We start from the raw sequence: 26,555 nt of genomic DNA on the forward strand, positions 1-26,555 counted from the left end.
TATTTGATATCAAAAGACATTTGGGTGAGATTTTATTTATCATCCAACATCATTCTTCCAACTCTTTCAGTTTGTAGACAGTAATAAGCCGTGTCTTAAGTGTATAGAGTACTGCTAACAGCTTCAGTAGCAGACACATTAGTGATGCCATTTTATTGTGACGTCATGGTAGCCATTAGGAAAGGAACATATTATAGGTATTTGTAACCAGCTAAGTCAGGGATGGTTAATTTTTGACAGTGGTCTGGTAGGGTCTGGTTGGGTTAGTTGGGGAGCTTCATTCACTGTTACAATGCAGTGACATCATGGCTTATAGAATTATCCAGAACTACTCTCATTCACTTCGGACCTAAGTAATGCACTTCCTACGGCAAAAAGGGAATTAGAGGCCCATAGGTCTGCATCGCTCACCTGGATATTTACGCAATCATGACAAAATATACATTTGCATTGTACATGTATATAATACTGCTAATATTTTGTAATTTTGACTCTGTCAGCATTTAAAAAAGGTGGATGGCAAATCTGACAGCATGAACGTGTACTTCTCTAGATACAAATGTAACATAAAGATCTGAACCGTTTCCATGTTATGATCCAGGATCTAAATTTCCAAGGGCAAGCCTAGACTCCAGGTTCAGCCCCTCCATTTCTACAATTTGAATCCCCACCATTGGAGAATGCTTCCAAACAAATATGGTTGATATCTATCTCTTAACTCCAGAGAGGAAGTCGCTTAAAGCAATTTATTACTTGCCCGTAAAGAGATCACCCGTTTAATAAACATGCAGCTGTATTACACATTGTGTTTTACCAAAACACATCCTTATGTAACTCTCGGAACACGTTTCACGAACAAATATTGAAAGCTCTCAACATCCCTTGGTTTATTCAACGACATTGCATTGTGGAGATGATAGATCACTGAAAGGAGCTTATGCATGCTCGATGACCCGAGCAACCTTGTTGCTTTTCAGACGTCACATGTCATTGTTTTGCCGATGGATCGTGCAACAAAATTCAACAAATTACGTCACGGGGTATTGTGATGTGATTGTAAACTTTGAGGTGCAAGGCCCATTCCACAATGTATTCGTATTGTTGCGCAACAACAGTCGTTAGTCAAGTTAAAGTATGTGAGTTGCGATAACCTTAGCGCTACGATAATTTTGTTGAATGGACACCTGAATTCTAAAGGTGGACTGTTGTATGGTATTAAATTCATACATTTCAACTTTGACGTGTTTGAAGTATTATTATGTTAAAACTCAATTGGATTATGCCGTGGATCGTGTAGGTGTCAGCGTATTCACACTCAACAGTATAATTGTAAAAACGTTATAAATGGCAAGTAATAAATAAAATATTAAACTCGCTCCCATGTAAAACCAATTCTATGAAACTAGTTAATAGTTGTGATATCTGACACACTTTCACTCATCAGATACCAGAACTATTCACTCGTTTCATAAAATTGGTATTACACAGGAGCTCGTTTAGTATTCTATATATAGCCAAATTACCCCCATTTGTTCCCCCCCCCCCCCCCCCCCCTTAGGTCCTAGGGGGTCAGCCCCACCATTTGTACAATTTTGAATCCCCACCACCTAGGGATGCTCCAAGTCAAATTTCATCAATTTCCAATTAGTGGTTCAGAAGAAGAGGTTGTTTGAAAAAATTGTTGACGTACGAACGAGGTACTGACAACGGATGCCACGGAATGGCATAAGCTCACCTTGGACCTTCGGACCCGTTGAGCTAATAATTCAGTTTTGGTTTGATATATTACTTCAAATCTTGGTCAATTTGACTTTGAGTCTATGATTCTTGGCTGCAGACTGACTGAACACAAACTCCTACCAGCAGATATTTTTAAATACTCACCCTGAGAGCGTCAACACGGTCTTTGAATATGGGGTTAGAGAATTTGACATATCGCCACAGTTCGTTCCTAAGGGACTTCGGTTTAAGGAGATGGCGGCCATACTTCTCCAAAATGTTAAGTGCCACTGGGATGTTCTTTAGATTTTGTATTGTCTGAAATGTATATATATATATATATATATATATATATGGTATGCATAAAATGTAACAAACGTGTTGGCAGTCAAACCAGTTGCCACAATATGTCCATCTGCTTATTTAATGCCTTGTATGAATATGAGCAGCTGTGTCTTAATGGTGAGGTGAAAGTGGGTATAACATCGCATTCAAGATTATTGCACTGACATAACAACATTCTTGCACGTTTGCCTGTACTAGTCTTGACTAGTGCCAGCTTTATACTGCTAGCCCACTCAGACCCAGTATACTGACTCCAAGCTGATCAGTCTTTGTTTCCTCTTAATCCCCTGCACCGGTCAGGGTAACAACAAGTACCATCTGTTAAAGGACAAGTAAGACAACACAGCAACTTTGCAGATTTTAATACTTTAGGACATACTTAATCACAAATGCTTGACCAAATTAAATTTGAAAAAAAATAGTGTAAAACAGACGATAAAAAACAACAGGCTAAATCATCCCCCAAATGAAAAATTCTGCCGAGATTCCCCTTAATGGGGTTAAAATGGGTTCCCAGTGTTGGACACGCTGCAGTTTCAATGATTGAGCTGGTGCCCAGTCTGCATAGTTTATTGGGGGCTTCCTATTGTTATAGGAACAAATTCACCCGCCCATGGTGATGACATATGACACAACGAATCAGTGAATATCTCAGAAAACATAATGACACAACTAATTGGTGAACTATATTAATATACATTTAGTATATGATTGGGGCTATAATTACAGACAAGAAACAGTATTCTACTGTGGCAAATGCGCAGGCCATTGCACTTGTTTTTTTCCGAATACAAGTTCATGATTAAGAAAGGAGGTCAAACTTCCGTTCATTGGTTTCCAAAGAGGATGCCCAACCACCATTAACACCAAAGACTTTGTCACGAAGCACAAAATATCTCACTGAGCAGTGGGTCGATGCCAACAAATCATCGCACAGGGTGGCATGCAAATCTGAACAAATATTCAGTGACATATTGCAGGTTGTGCAGGATGATACTGCAATCACAATCCACAATCCAATTGACTTAATATATATAAGACAATTGACATTAGCAAATAAATTGCAATCATGTCTTTCCCTTTACTCGCTCTAGGATGCGGCTAGGGATCAAATTGAAATGGGAACTATTATGTTTTGAAAAGTCAGTGAACGGTAGAATTCAAAAACACATTCAAACACCAACCTGATTGTTTTCCTGCAAAATCTTTGTAACATTTAGTACAGCATACTTCATAGCTACTGGGCACTTCAAATACACAAGGTCCATAAGAGGGTTGCTGCAATCAGATGCATGTTTGATGGCAGACACAAGGCATTGTCTGCTGTGAAGGAGCTGCGCATCCAGCTCTGCTGGGCCTGTATCAGTGTCAGCTGGATCCATGGAGCTGCTGCGCAAGGAGCTATTTGTTGGACCCATTCACCTCATCTGCTTCACCTGATTTCACAGATAAAAAAGAAATAATAATTATCTCCTCTTACACTGCAGCAATTTCAAAATAAACCAAATCTACCTAATCAAGCTTTTCATAAATGAAACTTTACTTTGATTATTACCAAAACATATTTGCAGGAAACGATTATCCCCTGGCATCTACTTTGAGACAGGTCGTATGATCGGAGGCCCGGCGTTTATTGGAGTACCAGTGTCTAAAAGACAAGGTTCATACAGATATGGGTCCACTAGCACAGTACGATCTAAACACTACATTTACTTATTGAAAATCCTTAAGGACTCGATCTTAGTCTTCGGCTACAGTCGGCATTCACTTGCACAAAGTGATTGTAGGCTAAGATCATTGTAAGCAAGATAAAACTTACAATTGGTCCAGACTCCAGACCAATCTTAAGTAGCTAAGATTGTTGTCGTCCCTGAATAAATTTGACAAGATGGCGTGCAAGACAGGATCTGTTTCACATAAATAATCTGCTTTACGTTCAAAAATTGCCACTTTATTATGTTAAACTTTATGATTCGAATCAACACTTCAACAACATGAAGAATGCACCACAGATTTAACGTCGAGTCGAAAGCTAAAAGTACTATTCCCACCTGACTCAATGGTGAAAGAAGTGTGAAACAACATACCTTTTCGCTAATCAAGGGAAGGATAAAAACATAAGTTGTCTGCAAACGATTAGTAATGTCCCTGACCTTTTGGATAAATCAAGGGCAGCTAATCTTAGTTTATACTCTAGATGGGAGTGGTTTCCCTTTGTATATAGCCCATTGATTAGATTATTAATGTGTATTAATGTTGTAGAATCGCTGAGCTCCCCCTATATTTCTTTTGGATCACATTCATGTCAGTTCTTTTGTCTTTAGTTTATCATTAAATTAATCTACAAATAAAATTGAAGTGCAAAATCATACATGTATACATAAAATAAATTGAGTGGGACAACAAGTGTTTTTAATAGTTGAATTTAAAAGAAAAAATATAAGTGTTTCAATAATTTCAAGAAGTTGTATATATCTTCATTAGTTGTATTACAAAATGTATATGCTTGGGTTAAGAGACCAAGCGGATGGTCCATTTATTGAAGGGCGGACAGGTTAGTCTATTCTTGTCCCTTTGTCACAAACTCTCTAGCTTGTCAATACAATAGCTTTAACATTATCTAACTACAGCTTTCTTCCCAAACATTTGCACACTTTTTATTCACTCTGATTATATCTATGCACAGGCAAGACATGGACTACATGTAGCTCAGGTTAGTTATTTACATTATCTTTTCCTAAATAGAATTCTAACTTATCTATTAAATATGTTATCAATAATGTAAAGTATTGTAACTTGTTACCTATTATATCAAATAACCAAGATACCGGTATCTTCTATTTCATCAGTATAAAGTGTTTAACATGTATGTATGTGTGAGAGCATGATTTGATTGGTAGTTTTGAGTGTAAGGATTGAATTCGGAGTTGGTTTTCTAGAATTTAAGGTAATGGTCATGGTCATGGTCATGATGGATGGATGGATGGATGGACATATGTATGTATGTATTCAGGCATGATAGTTATGTTATATTTACTTTTTATAGGAATGTCATAATCCAATACCAATGATGTGGGTATACAGACACACCCCAGTGTCACCCATGGGATATGCATAAATCCTTTATTTTATCACTCACTTAAGAATGAATTTATATGTATTACCTATGTATTATAATTTAACACAACGTGATAGCATTTTATATATATTCCTACTCTTAGAGATAATAAGTATAAATTTATGATGCCATACAGCTACTAGTATTCTTCTAACTATATATAGTGTGTAACTGATATATTCAGTTATGATAAGAGACATTTAATATATGTGTTACTGATTTGTAAGGTCTGTAAATTGTGTATAAATAGAGGTTATCACGTGAGTGTGTTTGGGGATGGTAAATATCCTGTATTAGAAATAAACATTGTATTTAGCGAGCCTTGGCGAGCTAAATGCATATTGTTTATTATTAATACAGGATACTTATACAACATATATACAAAACAACAATTGCCTACACAATTGTTTTTACTTGCCTTTCAGGGCAATCAATCTGTCTGTCCGCTAGAGTAACTGCCCTTTGTCAAAGGGAAGCTACTCTAACCCTAGTCTCTGAGACGGTCGGACGTTGTTGACAGTCTGTCCTGTCATAATGCAATCTCATTAAAATCAGACTTTAGTTCTCGCTACCGCTAAACAAAGATCTGAAGACAGAATGACCTTTCATCCGACCAATCAGAGCGTTGCTTACCAGATTATGAAAGTGACAGTCTGAATGTTATTTCTAATCATGCAACCTCGAAAACTTTATTCCGAACAATAGTTACGGGTTTAACGACTGAATCCATACAATCTAGCCCATCTATTACCCATTCCAGAATGTTCTTTTGTTCAGGTATCAAATTTCTAATCAAGAACTTGTCTAAATATGTTTCGAAGCGTAGTCGCCAATTTGAAATTAGTACCGTAAAGCACGAGAAAGCTGCCTTCTGATTGGTCATTCCATTGGTCGGTCAAAGTTTGTGCAAGGTCGGTTTGACGTGACCCGTAATGGGATGTCCTCAGATCTTTGTTTAGCAGTAGCAAGAACTAATGAGATTGGTCATAACGTTACAAAGTGCAGTCAGATGTACACACAGCGACAAAACGAAACAAGGTAACAATTCAAACATATTTCGGTCAAATCTAACTTTTTTAAAAGAGGTCTGCAAGCACAGATATGGAAAGTGATCCCGCTTGGCTAGGACTAGTGCCCTCGCAAAATTGTTTTGCAATTTATGTCTCCAATGTTTCCCAAACTTGTAAAATGCCTTAGCTACACTACTGCCTAGAAGTTCATTCCCATTACACGCATGGGCAATGCATTACGCAACCCGTGTGCAACCCATTGGTCACTCGTGTGGAACCCGTCCGCCACGTGTGTGATACCCGTGTGCAACGCGTTGTACACGGGTGTGCACCCCGTTCGTCACTCGTGTGCATCGCGTATCACACTCATTAGAGGGTGAACAAACTTTTGACCAAAGAAGGACCCATGTTTAGCTAGAGGTGGTAACAAGGAGATAATCTTTTGATTTCCTGACGAAAAATGTTAATACACATTTTATTATATACTACTCAAAATTTGATAAGGATCACTAGGTGATATGTGTGTAAGTTACCACAAACATAACAAAAGACATGACTCTGACTCAGAAACGTGTTTAATCATGTTATTAATGAAAATTCATGAACGGCATGAACTTGTATCAATATGGAATGTTTGAAATCTGCAAACACCAAAAGGCATTTCATTAAAAAATGTTAACAGCAAACAAGAGAAAGAAATACACAGTTATGAGGGATAGTCCATCATTACACTTAGTCGATGAAGTGTCAATATCGAGTATGACCTCCCCTTGCATCAATGACGGCCTGACAACGTCGAGAAATGCTGTCAATAAGCATTCCCAATGGGAAGGTTGTTCCACTCTTCCTCGAGGGCATGTCCGAGCTCTGCCAAAGTCGTGGGTTGTGCTCTACGGCGTGAAAGGGCAACCTGCAGCATGTTCCAGACATGCTCAATCGGGTTCAAGTCCGGCGAGCGCGCTGGCCAATCCATGCGGACAATTGTCTCCTGCTCAAGGTACTGCTCAACCACCCTGGCGCGATGAGGATGGGCGTTATCATCCATCAGGATGAACTCAGGGCCAACAGCACCAGCGTAGGGTCTGACGTACACATCGAGGATCTCATCCCGGTACCTCACCCCCGTCATTGTTCCTCTCTCCAGGACATGAAGATCTGTCCTTCCATCTCTGTTGATTCCACCCCAGACCATGATGGAACCACCACCATAACGGTCATGTTCACTGATGTTGGCATCATGGAAACGTTCACGTTGTCGTCGCCACACCCGCTGCCTCCTGTCTGTAAAGTCCAAACAATACCTGGACTCATCGGTGAACAGAACTGGAACCCAATCGTTCCGTGTCCAAGTGACATGATCTTCAGCCCATTCCAATCGCTCCCGCCGGTGTCGAACAGTCAGAGGGATTCGGACACATGCCCTTCTCGAGTAGAGACCTGCATTGTGAAGACGATTCCGTATCGTCTGAGTGGACACATTCACCCCCGAGGCGTTCAGGAGGTCGTTACGTAGGCTGGTTGCTGTCCAGAAGGGATGACGTCGTGCCTGAAGAGCCACAAAATGATCTTGGCGTTGGGTTGTCGACCTCTGACGACCACCCCCATGTCGGTGTGCTGCTGTACCAAAATTTTGCTGTCGGGACCAGGCCCTGCTTACAACGCTCTGGCTGACGTTTAGTGCATTGGCAACGTCACGTTGTGAATAGACAGCATCAAGCATTCCAATACATCTGCCCAGTTGTTCTGTCGTCAGGCGACGCCTTACACGTTGAGGGGGCATTGCGTAGATAAACGTAGTGTAAACACTCAATTGAGACTACAGTTTCAGAATGAATCAGACACTGTTGCCTGATTGGAAATCGTGCAATGGTAGCAAAAGCATGAACTGTGATGTGAAACGCATTTCCCATGGCATGAAATGCACGTGCACGTGTGTTGGAGACGTTTTTGATTTCACTTGAACACAATATTGCCAGTTATGCAGTTATTTTGTTTTTTTATTCAGAAAAATATCTACGATCCTTATCAAATTTTGAGTAGTATATGTACTTGCTGATGTCTCATTTTTAGATGTGATTTTGTTGGAAAATATGAGTACTGTTGTGGCTTCTACATGATGTTAAGAGAATACATGATCCTGTTAAATGTTATTGCTATTCAAATGCTTTTTTGTGATTTGACATTAAATGTCCGTAGTACGACTTTCAGTGATCATGTTTATGAGGTTTGGTGGAGCATTGTTTTTATTGGACCCTAATTACTTTATGATGGCTGGGTCTCTTTGTCTCAGCTCCATAGCCATGATGCTGGGAAAGGGCAGCATTTAATTAATGAGAGTAGGTTATACCATGGAGGATACACTTGATGGAGAGGGTTCTACTAATTACAGGAAAAGACCCGTAGACGTGAGTGCCTGGTTGTGTGTAAGATGGCCATTGCATAATGGCTGCCAGGTGTGTTAAACATTGAGCTAAAGCAGTGTTGTTTTCACGGGCTTGTTGAATAAATTCCCAGTGCTGCTGTCCATATATCTTATACTTGATCCTAGATACATCATTCTGGCATTTACAATATATATTTTTCAACGTACATTAATGATAGTAATTGTCAATTGTGTTGAGCTTACAAGCAATAATTGTAATTTGTGGTGACACATAAATATAAAAGGTCTCATTTAAAACATGAAGTAAGCACGATAGTAAATAATAACATTCAAATAGCCTTAAAATACAGTCAAGTCTCGTTTATCCGACACTCGTTAATCCGACAGTCGGCTTTATCCGACACTAATGATGGGAACCGATTAAATCAATGCTATTTAGTCCAGTTAATCCGACAGTCTCGCACTCCGACTCAGACACACCTAATTTGCAACACAGTGATCAGCGTTGTCCGTGGTCATCTGCCCGCGAGTACACAGCCCGTGTTTTGATGCAAGACGAATAGGCTGGTAGTTGCATATTTCAACGGCTGCAGAGATAAACTTACTTAACAATAAACAATTAATGCTTTGAATAAAGAAAACAGGATAAATCACATGCTTCTGAATAAGTCATACAGTCCGTAAAGTTTGTTTGGTGTTAAACATTAGAGGTTGCTTGATTCCGCCAACAATGTAACATAACAATATGAATATTTATTATATATTTTGTATTACGTGTTTGAAACTTATCTATCGTGTAGTTGTCCGATTTTCGATCACGAACGTTGATACTACTAAATTTCGTTTATCCGACATACTCGTTAATCCGACATAATCATATGCAACCATCGATGTCGGATAAACGGGACTTGACTGTACAATGATAACAAGATTCATATGTAACCCTAAAGCCTGTATTCCACATCCATAGCCAGGAGGAAAGCTGCTGACTAAACAAAAGGAAGAAGCTTGCCCTTACAAATATGTAGAGACATCTGAATATGACTATATATGCAAATGTTACGATACTGTACCTTTCTTCACGAATTATTAAAAAATGGGTATAAAGTTCATGGAGACGAAGGCTATAGATAAAATACTATATTTGATTTTTTAGATGATAAAGTACATCATTTGATAATAAATTCAGTTATTGATATCTAAAAACTGATTTGCCATATCAATAAACATTTCATGATAAAACAAAATCATATGTATTGATATCATATAACAAATAAATAGTAAACAAGAAAGAAGTGAGCAAAGCTCACATACCCCCGTTATCCCCGCTGGTCAACAACACATAATAAATAGTTTGTTAATTAATTAAATATACCTCTTGCTTTAAGTCAGAGGAACTGCCCTTTCCTTTGTAACCCCATGAGCTATACAAAACCAGTCATCAAAATTTCTAAATTCCATCAAGTTTCCATGAAAACAGCAAAAGTGAAAACTTTCAGAATCTTATAAAAGATAAAAAACAATCATAGTGTAGCAAGTTTGCTGAAGCGAGGATACATAATATTGTAAACATGGATCATACAAAAACTCTACCCAAAATTTATGTTCCACCATGATTCCATGGAAACGCAAAAATTAAAAAGTTCAGAATCTTCAAACTAGCAAAAGGCACAAGTACTCATTGTGGTAAATGTGTGTAGCAAGTTTGGTGAAGCCATGGTGCATTGTTTAAAAGTTATGGGCCGTACAAAAGCTCAGACGGAAGGACGGATGGAATGCCATACATCGTACTTATTCAGGAATGACACATCATCGTGAGATATATGTACTCCATACACATGCAGCACAACGGTACTTTGATTCTATAGCACAGAAAATCGTTACCCCGAGTTACTGTGTAACGGTTCACCCCTTGTTTTCAGACATGTCATTCAGACAAATAAGTCAGACAGATATCACAATCTCACCGGTTATAAAGATTTGATACATGCCGACTGACACTCTTGATGGGTCAGTGATGAAGACAACAGATCAATACACACGCTTCCTATTCAGTATGTACGTATGGCTGTGTGTTACATGGTATGTATGGCTGTACGTATGATTAAATGTATGTAAATTATGTATGTGTATTTATGTGCGTGCATGCATGTGTGTAAATGTATGTAAGCCTAGATTACAAAATGCATGCTTCGGTTGTTTGAAGCCAGAAGGCAGAGGTATTCCCGGGAAAGAAGCCTACTCTCGCAGTTGGTCACTAGAGCTGAAACTACTCGCGGATATGTTTTTGAATAAGGCGAATGGAGCAGAGTAAGCTTAGGGATTATTGTGGATTGTGTGAAAACAATGCTTCAGAAAGATCAACGTCCTGTCCCTATGAACAAACCTACAGATTACGGATTGAACGTCAAAAGTGTCTGTCAGGTTTTTTAATGCTCAATTACTTTTGCTGGAGAATATGTTTCTTGTACAAGCGCTATAAAACATGTTAACATAAAAATATATGAATGTTGAAGCTGGGCTTCACTTCAATTTTCCTTTATTTAGCAAGCCCCTCATACTGAAAAACAGCCTAACTGTTACTATATACTGCTATGCTTTACATCTAACAAAGCTATACATTACTTATATATTAGGGCTTAATTTTATCTATATTTAAAACTTTCTCCCTCTGTAACAAATTCCATATGTTCTAGTATTATATTCTATATATCCGTATTTACATATATACATCATTTATAATTTATAGTCAACATATATACCTATAAATCTTTGCTATACTCAATAATGTAATGTAATGTAATGTAATGTAATACATTGAACTCCACCCCCACCCCCATTTAAACGTAAGTAGCATATAACCGTTGAAATTAAAAGGTCTATAAGAAGATGTATTTCTTATAATAGAAGGTCCATAAGGGTATTTAGTATTTCGTTATGAAAAAATAGTTCTCTTGATATTCAATACTGGACATTTTCCCACACCCTACTTTATGTTTGTTTATGGTAAAAGTTAATGAGGAGGTTTGGTGGGGTACTAGAGGTATCTTTTCAGAGGGTGTTATTCTGGCATTACCCACTATTCACTGGAAGATATTGGAAATGGATATAAACTGTCATGTTGTCTGACTACAGATAGGATTTGTTATCTTAACAATCACTGGGGGTTTCACATTAGAGGTGATTTTTACAATTGCCCAAATGATCCTGCTGAGGGTTCACTCCCAAAACTTCTACATGCCAAAACTTCTACATGCCAAAACGTCTACATGCCAAAACGTCTACATGCCAAAACGTCTACATGCCAAAACTTCTACATGCCACAATGTCTACATGCCAAAACTTCTACAGAGAGTTGTCATGGCTAACTGAGTTTACCTATTGTTATAATGGTATAGTAAAAAATTGCACAGTTAGACTTTGGTGCCACCCAACCCAGCAGGAAGCGAGTTTACAGAGAGACTGAAAATCGCCTGAGACGTCTTAAGGACATGTTGACTCAAGGACAGAAAACCCCTATCAAGTTCCTTGATGCTGTTGGTCATCTTCTCAAACTTGGTTAAGAGACTTGAAATATAGTAATTTTAGTGCTGTATGTGACAGAGTGAGGCCAGTTCTGACATTAAATTAGTGTGTGTACTATTTATTTATACCAGTGCTTACATTAAATTAGTAAGTAGTCTAGTGCAAAAAGTGTGTGTACTATTTATTTATACCAGTGCTATATGAGTAAATTGTCTTCATTGTCTTCAAATTGTTTTGTTGTATGTTGTACACTTAATTTATTGGACTGTTCCAATCAATGCCCAACAGGTAATAGCCAGGAGATTAGTGGTGCAGTGGACCATAAACTTTGTTGTTTTAAGCTGTAGAAGTTTTGGGAGGACACCCTGCTGAGTATTTGTGCTTAGTGATGTCAAATGGAACATTATATTATTAGAGGAAATTGGTAGTGAATACTTAATACCTCTCATACAGGATATCTTCAGGATTTTTAGCCCTTTCTTTCTCTGTGTGTCATTCTGATGGAAAGAAGTCACACAACCAGTTCATGCATTCCATGGTAAACAAAGATCAGACTTGGTTAGAATCCGTGTTTATCCGCGACAACTTCCCACTGGCGACATTGTAGTGAACGTGCGAAGTGGTGATGCTTTTTTATATTCATATTATTATAATCTGTCAAACTGTACATAAATGTGTGTGTGTTAAATCATAAAATTCAAAGTGACTGTTCCCTACACCCATCAATATCATAATGAAAGAACATTAGTTTATTGTATGGATTATATAAAGCTCTCACTAAGTATATGTTTTACATGCATGTAAGATGGGATTAAGGGAGAAAGGAAATATTTTCCTGAACGTTTCCAATAACTAGTGGAGGAAACTGGAAATGGCTGAACCTGTAGATAACGTCAAATCAGTGATGGATTTGACACATCTCACATTCAATAGGCTCATTACCTTGTGATCATGTTATCATTTTTTCTTAACACTTTAGAAAAAGAGAAGATATTTGAAGTGAACTACATTGGAAAATGAGAGAAGAAATTAATAGTCAATGTTTTTATAATAAAAGCTCTCTGTTCAGTAAACAACAGTTGTTATTTTAGTACTTTCAAGATGTTATGAAATATAATGTCAAAGTGAAAGCAAAAAAACGTTATTGTGCAACAAAGCATTTTCCATGGACTTAACTTGTTTATTTGCTATTTTGATATACATGTGTTCAGACTGATTGAAAAATATACAATATCAACTATAAATTTCTTCCGTGTGTGAATGTGTGTAATACTTGCATATTGGCTCCCAAGTGTGCTTAATAAACATCATCTCTTATGACAGTGACTGATTTCAAACCGCATATCTTGGTGTTACACAGCCAGTGTCCCAACTCTCGTGTATCTACATTAATGTTTCGCCCTCGCGAACTAACGTTATAACATTTCAGGTCATAGACATCCTCTTATACATAGCAGATGCGTTCTGGACATATTACCTTTCGACTCCATAGTCTGTACTGTCTTAAAATTGACTTTATTAGTCTTCGGATGTTACGTCTAGTACACACAAACAGGACCGTTTAGCCTATATAAGGAATGTAGCAGGCAGTGGATATGCCAGTTGGCTAACTTACTGTTGGTAATATCCATTTTCTTTCAGCAAATAAGAGGATAGTTAGTAACAAAAATATACGATATACAACGCATATTTGAACAACTATCACAAAACTATTCGACACTGACACCGCATCAAACCCCGCGGTAGACTGGACACAGTTATGTGTTCACCGATTAGATAACTCCTACCAACAGGGTGGGGATGGTGGTTCAAAGCGAAACAGACAACCCTGTCTGTTGTCTAATAAATGCTGGGCAGCGCCTTTGATCTTGCCTCCAACCATGCATGACGTAGGAGTAAACGATGATCAGGATGGCCTGGAAATAAACAAGATTCTTTCTTGTTGCATATCAAGGTACCAATTCATCGGTCACAGGGTTTTCTTATGTATATGTGCCCAGTGTATCCACAATTAACTAGAATGTTTCCTATCTACACAAATGTATTTGCTTCAGTAAGGTTTATCAACACATGTATAATGCTTATTCACGCTTTTGAGTGCCAGACTGAAATTGAACATTATGATAGCGTCAGCAAGGATAATAGAGGTCATAAGACGTGGCATATGAAGATCATACATAAATAGGTTTAAGTTACATAGGCAGCAGGCTAGATTATTTACAGCAATACAGTTCAAATATTGTGTTCAATATACTATACTCCACGGCAATGTAGATTCATCTTCCTCAGACAATGAATACATTATAAAATCAGTTCACAATTACATCATTGAAACAAACCGCGTTACGTAAGTTTTGTGTCAACTTAAGAATATAAAATGCATTTGGTATCTTGCTTTCCATTTTATTTCATGTTGTGTTACTCATTAATGTCTGCTCTATAGACTTCATTACAATCTACATGTATAATGTACAATATTAGGAGAAGCATTAATATTGACCTTTTTGGCCTGTTTGCTAATCCTTTTTCCATTTTGTAATGCTATATAATATAAAATCTGAACATTAATGGAAATAAAATACTGTTTAAATCATATTGTGTTCAATAAAAGAAAACATTTATTTTTAACACTTAATTTTGTACTATTAAACAAACTGTGGACTTTGAAGACATTTTCGCTTATTGTAATAACATCAAGGTAAAAATCATATCTTTCTCTGAAATCCACAGGCATATTTGCTGTCAAACATAAAAACGTAATCAGGGCGGCCAGCTTTGACTTGTCATGTGCCTTAAAGTGAGTTTAAACATGTCAAAAGTGATTGACCCTACAATATAAGGTCATTTACTCCAATGTTCTATAACTGTCAATCGTCTTAACAGGACCAAAACGTTTGTTATATATCGACGACCTGTCAATGACTGTCTTAAGTTGTAAATCGATAACTGCGGTCCAAATTTCTCAACTTACCGTATTCGACGTAATAAGCGCCCCGCTCTGATAAGTGCCCGCGGCGATATTTGCTAACATATTGGCAAGTGAACAATCCCAATTAGCACTCCTTCCGATTGATCAATGTACACAAGACTTATTTATTCGTGTATAATACGCACTCGTTAGTTATATGCACCCTTAATTATGGGCAATCAAATTCTGGAAAAATATATCTGTCGTATATAAACAGTTTAGGCCGTCATCATAAACCACGAAACGTATCTTTCAACTCTGTTTTTTCCACCAAAATAATATTCCCAAAAGGGCCCCCTATTTCTAAGCTTGAGAGCGCCCTGGGCGCTTATTACGTCGAATACGGTATTCATCAATTGTTGCAAACTTGACTGATTTGTTTACACAATACAAATTCTAATTGATCATGCACTCCTGAGGCAGTCAAGCACCTGTATAAGAAATACAAAAGCAGCCATGTTACATGTAGTCCCAAAAGCTGGCAATTATTTCACTGCAATATAACTGAAAAAATGCTGATATGACGTGACATATAAACTTACCCACGGACGGGACTCAACCAAAAAAAGTACGAGAATCTGTACTTTACTAAGAAAGTGTTATCCCAAATATAACATTTGTTAGCATGGTTTACGCCGCTTTTAGCAGTTTCTGTGTTTATACAAGCACACAGGTGATGCCAAAACGCTCACAGTAGTTAGTGAGTAAACTCAACTGAGGATTATACAAGTATCCATCACAACCTTTGAAAGCTAACATGTGAATAAACTCAGTTCACTGAAATTTAAATAATTAAGGCACTTGCAGTGACCAAATAACAAGTAATCAGTGAGATAGTATAGACATACTGGGAACCCCAAACAACTTCATTGTAAATAGACAAATGCACCTGTGAATGGTCAAGGTTTTAAATACTGAGTGAAACAAAGACGAGGTGCCAGCCTACACTGGAAATGCTGTATGCTGCATGTCCAGCCTCCATCATCACCCCCAGTGATCCAACAGAGAAAGAAAGGATTAAAATCCTAAAGATATCCTATCCAAATGGAATAAAGTACTCACAGCCAATTTCCTCTAATAGTAAACTGTCACCTTTGGTATCCCCAACAATACTCACCATGGTAATTGGGCAAATGTAAAAATCACAAACCCTAACAAGATTCTGTCTACATGGTGTCCTCCCATTAGTTAGACGTCCCAATAGTTAGACAGCTTATAACAACACTTTAAACGGTTGAGTGCATACTAATCCTTATGCTTGTTACCTCAGACTTTAAAATGGAATAGTCCAGATAAGATCTGACAAACAAAGCAAAGCAGCATTTAATAGATACTTTAATATTATACTTAACATTTAATGACGCTTTACATTTGATAAATTTTATACAGTTTGTCACAACACTTTGTGATACTTAGTGATCCACACTGGAATGCTCTTGCGATGATGCCTGAAAAAGAGCAAAGGAACAGTACACATATGTTACATGAAATATTGATAATGATTTCATTAACTTGAAATGGTTAAGAGCGAACAAGTTATGTGGGACCTAAAAAAGAGAGTTAATTCTAACTAAGTAAAAAATACGGGATGATATTTACCTGTAAAGTGCACTTTTCACGCTCTGAAATCACGGCATCGCTGGGATGTTGGCTTCATCTACTTGAGTGACTTGCTCCTTGTACAATGCCTGCATCTGTGTGGTTTCTTCTCGCGCTCTTTTACGAAGATTGCTGACAAAGTTCACTCTGGTTTCATCTTCAGGCGGATGGTTATGTTCCGACTGTTTGCGAAGAAAGTCACCGACAGTCGTACATTTCCCATTGCACGTCTTGACGACACATCTCCAATGTGTGCAGGTTTGCCTCTCGCGGTTTCTGTTGTAAATATATCCATCTAATATCAACCACCTCCACGCCGAGAGGTGAAGTACTTTACGTTCCTTAAACCAGTCATATCGATACTATTAATGACCCAATGATAATTTTTATTCGTTTGATGAGTAGATAATCTAAACTCAACTCCTTCAACTGATCATACAGTAAGACAATTAAGCTACTCCATAGTTTACATAATTAATCTCATGCCTATTGAACCTGTGCTGAGAGTAAGGTAATTTAGCTGAACGAAATTGTAACATATATACTCCCCAAACTGTGAGTACCCTATCCCTACTCAGTACTTTAATCTAATTAGGACTGATTCATTACACCTGTAGGTATATTCCCCCTGTCGAAATAAAAATATCTAACAATTGGGACGTCTAACTAATGGGACGTCTAACTAATGGGATATAACCGTCTACATGGTCACACCCTGTGATTGTGAAGATCTAAAATTCTATCAACAGTGAGACAAAATGGCTGTTCATATTCATTTCCAATATCCTCTTAGAATTAATGATAAATCCCACACAAAACTGTCTCTTAAATTCTACAAAATACCACACACAAAGTGGGGTGTGGGAAAATGGGACATATTCCTACGTGAAATAATAAGACATAAGCAGTGATGACTGTTCTATCATAATTGTACTATCTAAAGCATAAATTTGGCAAACAGAAAACGTTATATTTGCAGTCACCCTGAATGATTCACGTGGGCAAAGTTTAAAACGAATATGTTCGCAATCCACAAACAATCACTTCATTAATGGCGAATATTTACCAAACCACGACAATCGTGTCAACTCGGGGATTCCCCTAGCAATAAACTCGCTTCTAAACTCACTACTGTTCTACTGTCGGGTAGCCACAATGGCTAGACTGGACCCTCGTGGAATGGTTCATGCCATAAAAGTCTAGCAACCGAACACTAATTAAGACGGGCCGACCTTGTGTTCATGGTCTGATGAACACAGGTCAATGGCCGCTCATTAACTCAAGATTCACATCTCACTGTTTGATTTATCTCACTATCCATTTGATATATTTTCCAACTTCAACTGAAACCCGGTCCTGTGTAACACGCATAGCACACGCATGTGCAACGAGTATCTCACACTTGTTGCACACGCGTGTTCAACGGGTGCTCAACCCGTGTGCAACCCATTGAGCACCTGTGTCACATGCGTGTTACACGCGTTCTCAACACGTGTTAGGGGAATGAACTTTTAGGCAGTAGTGTACGTCAGAGTTAAACACTGATTTTCAGTATATTAGACTATTCTTTTGATAATGATAGAAATTATCCCAGTAGTTTTTTCCAGATTCCCGATGGTTAATTCTGATTCAATCGCTGAATGATAAGGCCGACGCCATGTTTGTTTGTTAACAGTGAAAGTAGTCCCTACTTGTCCTTTGATATTTGCATCTCTATCTGCATATGACCCCAGCGGATAACGTTTTTATCCGTTGGCTTTATCCTGCAGGGAAACCTACCAATTATATGATAATATAAGTTATCTACAATGAACTAGTGACATGTAACTGTATGTGTTGCATGTATGGATTAATGATATAACTAATATGCAGCCGTATCTTTGAATGCTATAGTATGTATAGTTTTTCATGTTATATTTTTGTGCTGTTACAGCGTAACAGTTTCCCGCAATGAATGTTCCCTGGCTGTTGGAACTCTCCTGTGCGCTAGTCAAATTTGTCGTTACGTAAAGGTAAGCGAGACAAACCACGCCGTTCGCTCTCGCAATCAGGAAAATTAGGTTTTGACCACTTGTGACACACTGCAGTGTGAGTATTGACAGTATATTTATCATAGTATGGTTAAGATTGTTTGTGTACAGTTTAATTGGGCTGTCATAGGATGATATGTCGGGAATTCGCTTTGACAAGCCATGTAATGTGACTAAGTTTTCGCACGGTTTTTGAATATGCTGACGCATTCAATTTATGTGTTTGATTTCCCTTATAATTTATTATCGCATAAGGTTATACGTAAATGGATATTTCTTACGTTGTTTAGATGTGTCTTTAAACTCTGTTTTAAGGCATTGTGAACTTAAAGTTGTTATTTTTGTTGTATAGTAAATTACCGTAATTATCTTAAAATGAGGATACTTTTTGTTAAACACATGATATTATATGCTAGCGACCAGGTTAAGTAATCATTTGTGTTTGTATTTCTTACAGCCTTTTACCCTTTATGAGAACCTTCATCTACAGAATAAACACCTTCAAATCTGATGACACTTGTACCATCCTTCCTTGAATGGAAGAGGTTCGGGGTTATCTGACTTGTAGCTCGCAAGGGTGATGCAAGCACAATTTTATTACAGGGTGATTGACTGAGGAAGTGATTGACAAATCATGGAACAAATGTCACCTCAATACACAACCACAGCTTGTCATTTTTCTTAATGAACTACCCCTGCAACATAAGCATTCATCAAACAACCAAATACATATGATGAGACATTTTAAATTTATTCCCCATCATGCATTCTTGAAATCTCCCTTCTTTCTGTGTTTTGAAAAGGTAGTCATAACATCCTTTGTTATAGCAGCGAAAAGCTCCCCCAAATAGATGATGATCATACATTTACATTTAATGTTATTAGGGTGTATATTATTTCTTTCTATTTTCATCTTCCTAATAACTATGCCGCTAAATCTAGAGCCAAATTTATGATTGTATTTATTCATATTTCAAAAATTTTAATAAAACTTGAGAAGGTAATATCAAACTCACAATTCCTAAATCACTACAGTATCAAAGCAGAAAAAAATATATGTCATCATTCTAGTAATCCTTTCCTTCAAAAAATTGTGACCTTTCTTAAAACTGTGCAAGGTGCGATGGAGGGGGGTACGTGTTGTATGTCGTAACCGGTTCTACTTATTGCAGCAAGCTATGCAGACAACAGTAGATGAGCTTCAGATATTCGTACATCCACCATTGAAATGTTTTATCTTAGCTAACATTGCGATCTTAAATCCAAGCATGAAGATCGGCTTGTGCAAGTAGAAAAGGACAATTGTATGGTGATTGTAAAGTAGATTGGAGGTTAATCAGCAAAGTGATTAAGATAACACCAAGACATGGACTTAGACTTAGGAGTCAATGATAATAGCAATTCCATTGAATAATTGCATCTGCTGTCTTCGCAAACTTTTCTTCAACTGCTTTACACATGATCTAACATTCATCAAATGAACAGGGTACTCCAAATATTGCATATTCAAATGAGACAGATCAGGTCATCGACAAAGATTGCACAGGTTCCAAATGTTGTTACAAGAGTTTGAACAAAAATAAGCAGTGTTATGTATTTCTGTACTGAGCATCTTCTGTACCAAAGAGCAGTGTTCTGCTTGTAATCATACAATTATTTGACACAGTTTGTCTAAACTGCTTGATAAACGAACATACTGACAGCGCTTGACGAGGAACTTGGTTAGGAGCACTTTCTAAATCTACATTGTTCATTGTGAGCTTTGTTATAAATGTCATCATTTCTGGCCATGTGCAGTGAACCTGACATGACAATATACTCCTATATGTAGAGTTAAAAATGTGCCACTTTATTAATGCAAGCAAGAGACACTTTTTCGCAATAATTTCATGCTTGCATGAACTTCATAATTTTTTGTAACTTAATTTCTTCATGGATGGATGTCTTAGAAGTTGCATGGTTTGACCTTTTTGTATTATCAGACAGTTACACATATGCATTTGTGAGAATTGATACACTCAAACTGGTCGTAATCATGAACAAGATCAGATGGAGGACCAATATTGTTATGACTAAAGACAATACCAATTTAGTTTTCTTAGGGTTAAACTTAATATCAATGCCTAGACTATCTTCGACAGTTTTACAGTTGTTTTCATCTATACTGATCCACACAAAGCCAATAATATTTTTCAGATTATCATTTAAAAAATTTATGTTAAGAAGTTTTGTTACCAATTCGTAGTTTTCGCCCGTAGAACAGAGGACAGGTAACAGAGGATAGTAATTGCATAGATTTTTTGTGGGTTGTTGTTGTTATGTAATAAAGGAAGAAGGCGTTTGACCAGGCTTTCTCTCTTGCTATGGCGGCCCCTTTGCCTTTGCCAGATAAGTACTATTGCCTTTGAATATTTTTCATGGTCCCACAACCGGATAAGCCTAGCCTAAAATTGCCAATACAGTATGAACGGTACCGTAGGTGGCAAACCTGAACCAGGCAAATTTCACCAGCATATCGATAGAGGTCCTCGTCACGCCAGAGACCGCCAGCTTACCTATCGGATTATAATGTTGATAGATACTTGTACCAGCCTTCATCACAAGATGAAATCATACCTATTGACTCGCTCACATGCCTCTGAGTCACACAGTAAATATTCTCGTGCGTCCAGACATTCTTGTGTGTTCAGACATTTCGTGGCCAGTGTTTTGTCATGGATGGCTGATCAGCAAATTGCCAAATTTTATAAACAGAAACGACAGGCTGAGCTAGATGAAATATAACTACAATCTGAAGAAGATAAATGTATAGATGTGGAAATTAGGAGACAAGAAGATGAGATTTACGCAGCTCGCTAAAAAGTTTGAAACTGAAGCAGTATGTAGGGAGACAGAGCAAATGTTACTCCTTGCAACAGCGAGAACGTTTGAATGAATTGGCTTGACAACACAACGTCAGGGAGGCAGAATCAAAACTGTGTGAAGCAGGAACTGCTCTCCAGTATGATAAAGAAGGAAAATGCCACAGATTTAAACCCATGCATGTCAACTTTTCATGCAAAGTTAAATCCTGTCATCTCAATATGTGACAAACCCCAAGTACCCCAAGTACATATTCAACCAAAACACGTGCCTTTCAATGACAGTATGACTAGACACTACATTCCCCATGTACCATATCCCCAAGCTCCAGTACTTAGTGCTCCAAACCTGACTGAACTTCTGATTTCATCCTCATATGGAATTCCTAGACCAACACTGCCAATGTTTAGAAATGAATGGGAGAAGGAAGTAAAGATGGTTTTAGACGTCTTAGGGACAGTTTCATTGAACATTGTATGAAGTGTGGAATCTTTGATTCTGATACCAGTCTAACTTGAAACATTTCAGTGACTGGCTGAAGGTCAGTTCACAGGCAAAGCAAATAGCTAGTCATGCAATCAGTTCCCATAAAACTTATTCACTTTGGATCAAGGGAGCTGACAAAAGTTGACTTTCCAACCTGGACAAGAAATGTTGCCACTGCTACCTTCTATGCCAAATACAGGGCTGTACCTGACAAACCAAAGGCGAAGCCCAAGGGATATTGTCCGAAATGTGGAAGTGAAAACCATTTCTTAAATGCTTGTTTTGAAATCAAGAATATGACTTTTGATGATATGATGGAATCGCTGAAAGGACACTGTAAAAAATGATGACGTAACCATAAGGTGGAAGATTGTAATTGAAAGAAACAATGAACTCCATCTTATGATTCTACACAATGCCAACCACCACAAAGAGCAAAAGATATTGATCACCCCTCAAGGCCATATTCCACAATGCTGAAGGTGGTTGAAGTAATACTTCATGGATCAGCCTGAAGCAAAGAAGCTCACGCCATACTGGATGATGGATCCCAGAGATTGATGCTCATGTCACCAGTTGTAGCGCAACTTGGGTTATCTTCAACACTAGACAAGATACTTCTGACTATAATTCGATGAGAGCCATACATGTGTGAAGGTCAATCAGTTGACTTATACATTTCAACAAGAGAGAATCCAAAGTTACGATTCTCTGTGGTAAGAGCTTTCACCTCTGGTAAACTTGCCCTTTCTGAGTATACACATCTGAGCTGATTGTACCAGACCAGTTGTACCAGTTTGGACCTCCAGCAAAACACCAGTGGCTGTTCATACCAGACTAGGATGGACCATCACTCATGCCCCTCCCAACAGAACATCATTGGTTTTTTTACTGCACATGAACAACAAGTCACTGACCTTCACATGCATGTGAAGAGACAATGGCAGATGGATGTCCTACCTTACAGCACAAAGGACGTAAACCGGTCAAAAGGTCATCCAGAATCGGCAGATACACAACGAACTAAACCACAAGATGGTTGATGCAGGCTCAGTGCAAGCATCTCAACAGACAAGGCGGAAAACAGGGACGACTCGTGCATCACAATGATAAATCAAGACTTGTATTTACTATTCATATGAATCCAGGGGTCAGAATCTTCATAAGAAGATATTACCAAGACCCAAGCCAGGACCTTTCTTATAGTATACTGAGTATTACTTAGATTTGGGAAAAACCCTGTGGGAATCTCTGGGGATATTAAAGGGATGTTCTACGAAGTTAAGTTGTTGGACAAGGACAAGCCTCTCTTGCAATTCCTATGGCGTGACCTTGTTGAGGATAGAGACCCAGATATCTATCAGTGGGGAGTGCTGCCTTATGGGACGACATGTGACGAGAGGCAAAACCCTGAAGGAGGAATCTCTATGAGGAATCTCTATGAGGAATCTCTATGAAGACTTGGTCCCCCTTTCCTCTCTCTGCTACAAGATCAGTGGCCTCAAAAAGTGACTCATGATGTCGATGAGGATAACGCTGAACTGAGATGTAGATCCTGCCAAATGTAGCAGCTGGGATGACCTTGTCAACAAAACCATGCAGGTGACACTGAAATGCAACTGTTACTTGACAGTGTTCAAGTGCAGTGTTTCCCGTGTGAAATAGCAGCACTTAAAAGTGGTGAGGAATTGCCTTCCAACAATAAATTTGCATAACTGGACTCAATCTACAATGAAGACCATGGAGACGTGTGGGTGGATGTCTGGGAAGAGCTGAGTACCTACCAGGAGATGTTAAACATATATTTGTCTTAGACCCCAGACACCCAACTACACGCTTACTAATCGGCAAATATTTGACGAGGAACTTTACTCAGTGGTGCAGAGCATGTATTTGCAGAAATTAGACGCAATTATTAGGATCCTAAGGGGACAGTCACCAAAGGAAGTGTGGTTTCTGCCAGAAGTGGTGAGCGAAACCAGCAGTTCCTAAGATGGCAGACTTGCCACCATTACGAGTGATATTCCTGAAACCCCCTTTCTTTTCTACTAGAACAGATTGCTTGAAAATGAGATCATCAGTCTTCGAAGATGGCACCACAGTCAGATACTTGCCGAACACTTCTGGAAACATTTTCTTCAAGACTATCTACCTAACCCTCAGTTACGTCAGTAATGGCAGCATGATCAAAAGGATCATAGTGACATAAACTGTGGTGACGTTGTAATTATCCTTGATCCTCAAAGTGTGAGAGCCTCTTGGTTGGTTGGTAGAGTAGTTGAAACTTAACCTGGGAGTGATGGTAGGATTCGCTCAGCCACTGTGGGTGTTGGTGATCAGAGAATCTTCAGGCCTGTGTGTCAACTCATCAGACGTCCTGAATGTCAGCATGAGAATATCAGTGACTGAATAGTCATATGTCAACATGAGAAAGGAACTGTTACTGATAAGTTGTCCTGGTTATCGGTTTGACCAAAGATGACATTTATGCTGTCAAGAAGTTTTGTTGCCAATTTGTGGTTTTCGCCTGGATAACAGAGGACAAGTAAAAGTGGACAGTATTTGCCTAGATTTTTGGTGGGTTGTTGTTGTATGAAATATAGGAAGATGGCGGTTTGACCACGCTTTCTGTCTTGCCTATGGGCAGCCTGTGTGCCTTTACCATATTTTTCAATTTATGTAAACCAGAAACAAGAATAGTTCCAACACAGACACAAGAGGTACAGATTTAACAGTTCAGGTGTACTCCTTTTACATTCAAGTACACAGTGCTTCCTCTCTTAAAGATATTCAATACTTAATCAAAGCCAGGGGATTACCTCAAAATCTATAATTTTATAATTTTCAAGCAATTATCTTTGTGTTGCTTATGAAATAAGAAAGCCAAAGATGGGAAGACATATTCATGATGAAACATATTGACTGGGGGCAGTGCTTTACACTCAGGCCCATGACCTACTTTACACTACCCCAGGTCTATCACATACTTTACACTATCCCAGGTCCATGACCAATATATTTGTCCGTTTTGAACAGAGAAATGGGCCGTTGTGGCGTAGGACCGTTTTGGCTCATGTCCGTTTTGAGTTACATATCCATGAGTCAACTTAAAGAAGCTTTTGTGTTTAAAAAACCACGAATAGTTTATTAGAATTCTCGGAATAGTACATAACGAAAATATACGATGTAAGCTGTATTCAAGACATATTGTATATGTGATCTATACTGATATTAATCCGTGGCACACAATCCCGAGAATTTTCAGTCCATGTCCCGTCCACACATTCCTGTCAATGTTCACTACTCATTCCAATACTTAGGATTCAATCTGAACCTTATATCAACTCTCAATACCTGTTGCAAATAATCCTTGAAGCTTCCTCCTGGATTCTCGTACTTTGGCCGCTTTGGTGTCACAACACCAGGAAGTGTGAGGTTATCTCCCTTTAATAGATAGCAAGACATGGTCATCCATAATATTTCACACTTTTGTTAATCCGTTCATTTTCGAAAAAAAAGATACGATTCATTAATACGATATCCAAATTCTAAATCATATTATTCATTTGACCATACATACTTTTTAGACAACGTGTCGGGCCATTTACTCTCACGAATACTTATCGATTATCTACTTGGGAATTCCCATTTACGGTTATTAATAGGATATGAATCATTTTCATGCTGAGAATTTTCAAAATATATATATCCGAGGCGTATCCAGGCTTTTGAATAAGAGATGCCGCGACGCTGACATAGCAAACATGAGACGTTGTTTCACCATTTATTACCAATTTTCTTACTAAAACCACAAATTCGATTTTTAGATTTAATTTAGCGCAATTTTGTGTGATCAATAAGTTATTGTTTGTTGTTTAACGAGGCACCCAGTAATAATTCAAGATATATGGTTTAAACGTATTTATTCCATAAAAATATACATGGCCGGATCGGCAAACAAGCTTTGTTGGCTTATTTGAATCCCTCTCCGGATAACATGGTTAGCTTGCTACATGGCATAAAGTCAAGGAACACAATGAGGAGATAAACATACTGTGTTTTCATTGTAGAGCTAGGTTACCTGTAGATTTAACCCCGCTAAATTGAATTTGGAACCGAACGCGCAGCGTGAGGTTTCAAATGTTAAATTTAGCGGGGTTAAATCTACAGGTAACCTAGCTCTACATTGAAAACACAGTATGTTTATCTCCATTCTACCATGACTAAATAAAACTCGAACTCTTTGGTGTTAGTAAATATACTGAGTGAAGCGGCATGGGTTGAGTCCAGTGTTTTGAGTGGGTTGTCGATCTGAATTACGGAATCACCGAACAAAATATTGCGCTGTATATACTCAAGCAGTTTGTTTACACCATAAAACTTCCCTCGAACATTTGACAGGCATTGAAAGCATATAAGCACGGCAACTTGGTAAGCTAACGTGAGGTGGGAATCTCTAAAGAAAACAAAGCAAGCTCTGCAAGGCTTTCGCTCTACATCGCGCGTCACC

General features: G+C 38.2%; 1 protein-coding gene across 2 annotated transcripts in view; it reads right to left on the reverse strand.

Moving 5' to 3' along the window:
* LOC139454195 (E3 ubiquitin-protein ligase RNF31-like) overlaps positions 1-25,485 on the reverse strand; it is a 247,916-nt gene extending 222,431 nt beyond the window's left edge. For both annotated transcript variants that reach the window (XM_071235763.1, XM_071235762.1), the window contains exons 1-3: positions 25,400-25,485; positions 3,249-3,500; positions 1,885-2,037 (exon numbers count right to left, since the gene is read on the reverse strand). In XM_071235763.1, the coding sequence (XP_071091864.1) occupies positions 1,885-2,037; positions 3,249-3,482 (387 nt within the window). In that variant the 5' untranslated portion in view covers positions 3,483-3,500; positions 25,400-25,485. The remainder of the gene's footprint in view (positions 1-1,884; positions 2,038-3,248; positions 3,501-25,399) is intronic.
* Positions 25,486-26,555: the final 1,070 nt, after the last annotated feature.

The sequence above is a fragment of the Haliotis cracherodii genome, unplaced genomic scaffold (genome assembly GCF_022045235.1).
Source record: "Haliotis cracherodii isolate W230 unplaced genomic scaffold, xgHalCrac1.p SCAF_10, whole genome shotgun sequence".
Taxonomy (NCBI): domain Eukaryota; kingdom Metazoa; phylum Mollusca; class Gastropoda; order Lepetellida; family Haliotidae; genus Haliotis; species Haliotis cracherodii.